Source organism: Coenobita brevimanus, chromosome 61 (assembly GCF_032717465.1).
Source record: "Coenobita brevimanus isolate Jiangsu-jjx chromosome 61, ASM3271746v2, whole genome shotgun sequence".
NCBI classification, from domain to species: domain Eukaryota; kingdom Metazoa; phylum Arthropoda; class Malacostraca; order Decapoda; family Coenobitidae; genus Coenobita; species Coenobita brevimanus.
Window position 1 is genome coordinate 36,355,911 of NC_137014.1, and position 4,522 is coordinate 36,360,432.

Consider the following 4,522-nt stretch of genomic DNA (forward strand, 5'->3'; position numbering starts at 1 on the left):
ATTCAGGATTGAGATGATCATTTTTGGCCAAGTTAATGTAAAAAGAGTATAGATGCCTTCCCTGAGTTAAGCAAAATTGACTGATGGAGTTAATATCTACCTCTCTGTATCTATCGTTCAGTACGCCACTCCACTCGTTTGTTCCTTCATCTTCTCGTCTATCTGTCTTCTATCACCCTTCTCCTTCTCTTCATTTCTCCTTTCTTCATCTCTCTCTCAAGCCTTCCTTTCTCCTTCCTCTCCACCTTCTTTAACTCTCCTCTTATCCCCACCTGTCCTTCGCCCTTCTTCTTAAGTCTGTTTAAGTCTTCCCTGCTTTCTGTTGTCTCACCTCCTCTCTCTCTCTCTCTCTCTCTCTCTCTCTCTCTCTCTCTCTCTAATCCCCCAACCTCCCTCCCCTCCCATTTTTATCAGTCTCCACTCCATCCCCCATCACCTCCTTATCCTCCAATCTATCTTCCCATCTTCAGCCTTCCCCTCTCCTACCCCTCCTCCAAGCTTATCCCCTTCCTCAGTCCTCTTCCTCCTCTCTCTCCCCTCCTTCCCCTCCCCTCCCCCTGCTCTCTCCCCCTCCCCAACCCCCCTTCTAGCGGATTACCAAGGAGTGAGTGATGTTTATGAAGAGTTACACCGCCATGTTCTCCTCAGACGTTTTTATGCCGCGGACCCAGAGTTACGTTCTCACAAGGCTCTCACTCCGTTCGTATGCTGAATCCGACTCGTCCAAGATTCACTCAGCAGGGAGTTTGATTTTCTCTCTTTTTCTCCTGTTCCTTTTCTTCTTCTTTGTCTTTCTTCATCTATTTCTTCTTGTATTCCTTCATATTCTTTTCGTTCTTCATCTTCCATTCCTTCTTCTTTTGTCTCCTCTTCTTTTTCTTCTTAAAAACTGAATTCCAGACTCTAAAGAAACTAAACCCAGAGAAACTGCGTGGCACGGAGAACAAATGGTGGACTGAGCAAGCAAAAGAGCTGCAAAGACTGGCTGATATTAATGACCAACATGAGTTCTACGAGTCCATATAAACCATCTCTGTGCCAACCAGACGCAACATAACTGTATTCGATCAGGTGAGAGAGAGCCCCTGAAAGACAAACAAGCAATCCTAGAGCGATGAGCACAACACTTCAAAACGTTACTGAATGGCAGAAACCTGGTGGAACACAATATCCTGGATAACATCTCAAATGCTCCTCCAGTGGCAGATCTCAATGCCTCAGGTACACGTGCAGAAATTGATTAGGCCATCCGATCTCTAAAAAATAACAAAAGCCCGGCCCTCACGGTATACCATCTGAACTGATCAAAGAGGGTGGCCAGTTATTCACCAGCGCCCTGATGATTTCACACTGGCTATCTAGAACCAAGAACGAATTCCATCTGATTGGCCTACTTCTGTTACTGTAACCATCTTCAAGACGAGGGAACCGCTCAAATTGTTACAACCCGTCTAGCAGCAAACGCTCATCCCTTTTCTGTCCAACTCTCTAATGCAAGAGTTAACCGTTACTCCCAGTCCTTCTTTCATGCAACAGGTCAACTCTGGAACTGTCCCCCTCTGTCTTTATTTCCTGCCAGCTATGATCTCCAGTCTTTCAAACGCAGTGTGTCCAGGTATCTCGAAATGATCGGATCTTGAATTTGGCTCTCTCTTATATTTTGTTTTTCTCTTGGAAGGAACAGTTATTGCGGGCGCCTTCTTCCTAGCATTAAAAAAAAAAAAAAAAAAAAAATACAGCGGTATCTTCCTCCTTGTGCATATTGGCCAAGTACAAGTCAAGATCATTTTATCCTGACTGACAAAGCATCAGAGTCAACACTTCCTGAAACACAATATGGATTTCGGAAGGAACGAAGGAGAGAGAGAGAGAGAGAGAGAGAGAGAGAGAGAGAGAGAGAGAGAGAGAGAGAGAGATACATGTGACACGATATTTGTTGCCCGACAGGTACAAGAGAAATGCCACGACCAAAAGCGTGACTTGTATATTGCATTCATCGATCTTCCAAACAGGGAACTTTTATGGACTGCTCTTTCAAAATTTGGGGTTCCGAACAAATTTCTTGCCATCCTGAAGAGCCTGAATGACAACATGAATGCTCGTGTGTCCATGGGTGGGAGCGAACCCGAGTCCTTTCAACGTGGACATGGGAGTAAAGCAGAGATGTGTCCTGGGTGTCTCATTTTGAACATCTATCTCACTGCAGTCACCCTATTAAGTCACCAACAAATGAACCACGATGATGAAAAAAACCCCGTTCGTACCGATGTTGTTGTGTCCATGGTAACAGCGGATTTTTCCTTATGTGTTAATGGTGAGGACGTATGCACCACACACTGCCACACCTCACACAGTCACACCACACACTGCCACACCTCACACAGTCACACCACACCTCACACAGTCACACCATACACTGCCACACCTCACACAGTCACACCACACACGCCACACCTCACACAGTCACACCACACACTGCCACACCTCACACACTGCCACACCTCACACAGTCACACCACACACTGCCACACCTCACACAGTAACACCACACACTGCTACACCTCAGTCACACCACACACTTCCACACCACACTCTGCCACACCACGCACTGCCACACCATTTCCCACTATTTAAATGGTTGAACGGAAATAGGTACATAAGAAAGCAGGAGAACTATGAACAGAGTGTCAGGTGTAATGCACTAATTACTTACAGGTAGCCTCATGTTTCCCGCTCTGTCATCTTAAAAAAAATCACAAAACTTCAGGAGACTTATCACCAAAGCGACGTGTGAAATAAATCCTAATACGTTTACTAACCCCTTCCATCCGGTGACGTCATTTCCGGTTGATTGGTGCCTCATCCAGACGCTATTTTCAACTCAGAGAAGATCTGGTGGTGGAGGGGGAATGCAGCTGCACCCAACCCCCCCCCCCGGCAGGAAGAGTGTCCCGAGGCGAATATAAGCGTCAGGAAACAACCAGAATAAAATGTTATCGGACTGAAGTGGTGTGTGTGTGTGTGTGTGTGTGTGTGTGTGTGTGTGTGTGAACGAGTGCATGATTCTCCTTTCCATACCATCCCAGTTTGTCTTTCTAAAGTGTCAGTTTTTTTACGTTTAGTGCAGTACGTCATATAAAACTAACGCCAGTTAAAGATAAGAAAAAATGTTTAATACAATATTCAGACTGGTAATGTTTGTTTTGGTGTTGTTGGCGGCGCTGGCGGCCGTGACCCTGTACGGGGCGTGGCAGGAGGCGCAGACCAGGTCATGGAGGTGGGGCTGCCTCAGCCGGCTGGCCCTACGACGCTGCAGTTGGGGGCGTTGGCCCATGTCATGGGGGCACCAGCACCCAGCGGAGGCGTGGCTGGGGCAGCAGGCTGACGAGGTGGTGGGAGGCCCTGAAGGGTACATGGTGCTGGGCCAGTGGGACCCGCCTGCCTGTACCCTGCTTGGCAGCGGCGGCCAGGGCACCGTGTACGCCCTGGACCTTCCCTCTGCCCCACCTCTGGCCCTCAAGGTCATCAGCCTCCGGGAGGAACTGGCAGGTGAGCAAGCCCGGCGTGAGGTGGCGATGATGCACCAGCTGCGGGGGGTGGAGGGCGTGCCTCGTGTGTACGTTCACGTCCTCTGCCCACCCATGGTCATCATGTCCCGCCACTCCGGCGTCTCGTTCGAGGCCTTCCTCACCTCCGCCTCCAGCCCTTGTGACGTGCTGTGGGTATGTGCGTCGCTGTGCCGCGTCCTGGACCGCATCCACGCCGCGGGGCTGGTCCATAATGACATCAAGGAGGACAACATTCTGGTGGACCGCGTGGAGGGCGTGACCGTCGTGGACTTCGGCACGATGCGCCAGGCAGGCACACGGCTACTCGACCCCCCAGAGGACTCGGCGGCAGCGCACCGGAGGCTGGAGCTTAATAAGGAGCTCCATCCTTTTTTGTGCGCCGAGATCCTTCTGGGGCATCCGTGCCATCCTGCTATGGACGTGTACGCCGTCGGTCAGTTGCTCCTGATGGCGTTCACGGCACTGCAGGGCCTACTGTCGGGGCCACAGGAGCAGCACCTGCATCTGCTGCAAGTCCTGCAACAGACCCAGGACACTCTGCCCTTGAGGCCCACGATGGCCACACTGATAGAGTTGCTGGAGTCTGTCATGAATGACTTACCGACCTGCGGCCGTCCTGCAGGGCACTCCACCCACTGACAACGTCGTCTCTGTCCCACTTTACCCCGTAGCAAAGTTATCTGTGACCCGCTCTCACGCCCTGACAGAGGGTGCGGTCGTTTTGGGTCCCATCAGGAGCCTAAGGGCCTGGGATAGGCTACTCAGTCCCTTTGGTGGATCCTTCAGGGGATTCCACCTGCTGACAAAATTATCTCTGATCCACTCTCACTCCCTGACAGAAGGCCTACAGAGGAGAGCAAACAGCAACAGACGTAATGGTCCTTTCGAGGCTGCTTGCTACAGAGAAGACTAGGCCTATCACTGTGATATCTGATTCTACAAGTTGAAGGTAA

At 50.4% G+C, this 4,522-nt stretch overlaps 1 protein-coding gene across 1 annotated transcript; it reads left to right on the forward strand.

Annotated features, from left to right (window-relative positions):
* The first annotated feature begins 3,194 nt into the window (after positions 1-3,194).
* LOC145403753 (testis-specific serine/threonine-protein kinase 4-like) lies at positions 3,195-4,208 on the forward strand. Its single transcript, XM_080275431.1, has one exon. The coding sequence runs from the start codon at positions 3,195-3,197 to the stop codon at positions 4,206-4,208; it is 1,014 nt and encodes a 337-aa protein (XP_080131557.1).
* Positions 4,209-4,522: the final 314 nt, after the last annotated feature.

Coding starts and splice junctions, on each gene's coding strand:
- LOC145403753 (XM_080275431.1), top strand. CDS start 3,195: ATGTTTGTTTTGGTGTTGTTGGCGGCGCTGGCGGCCGTGACCCTGTAC.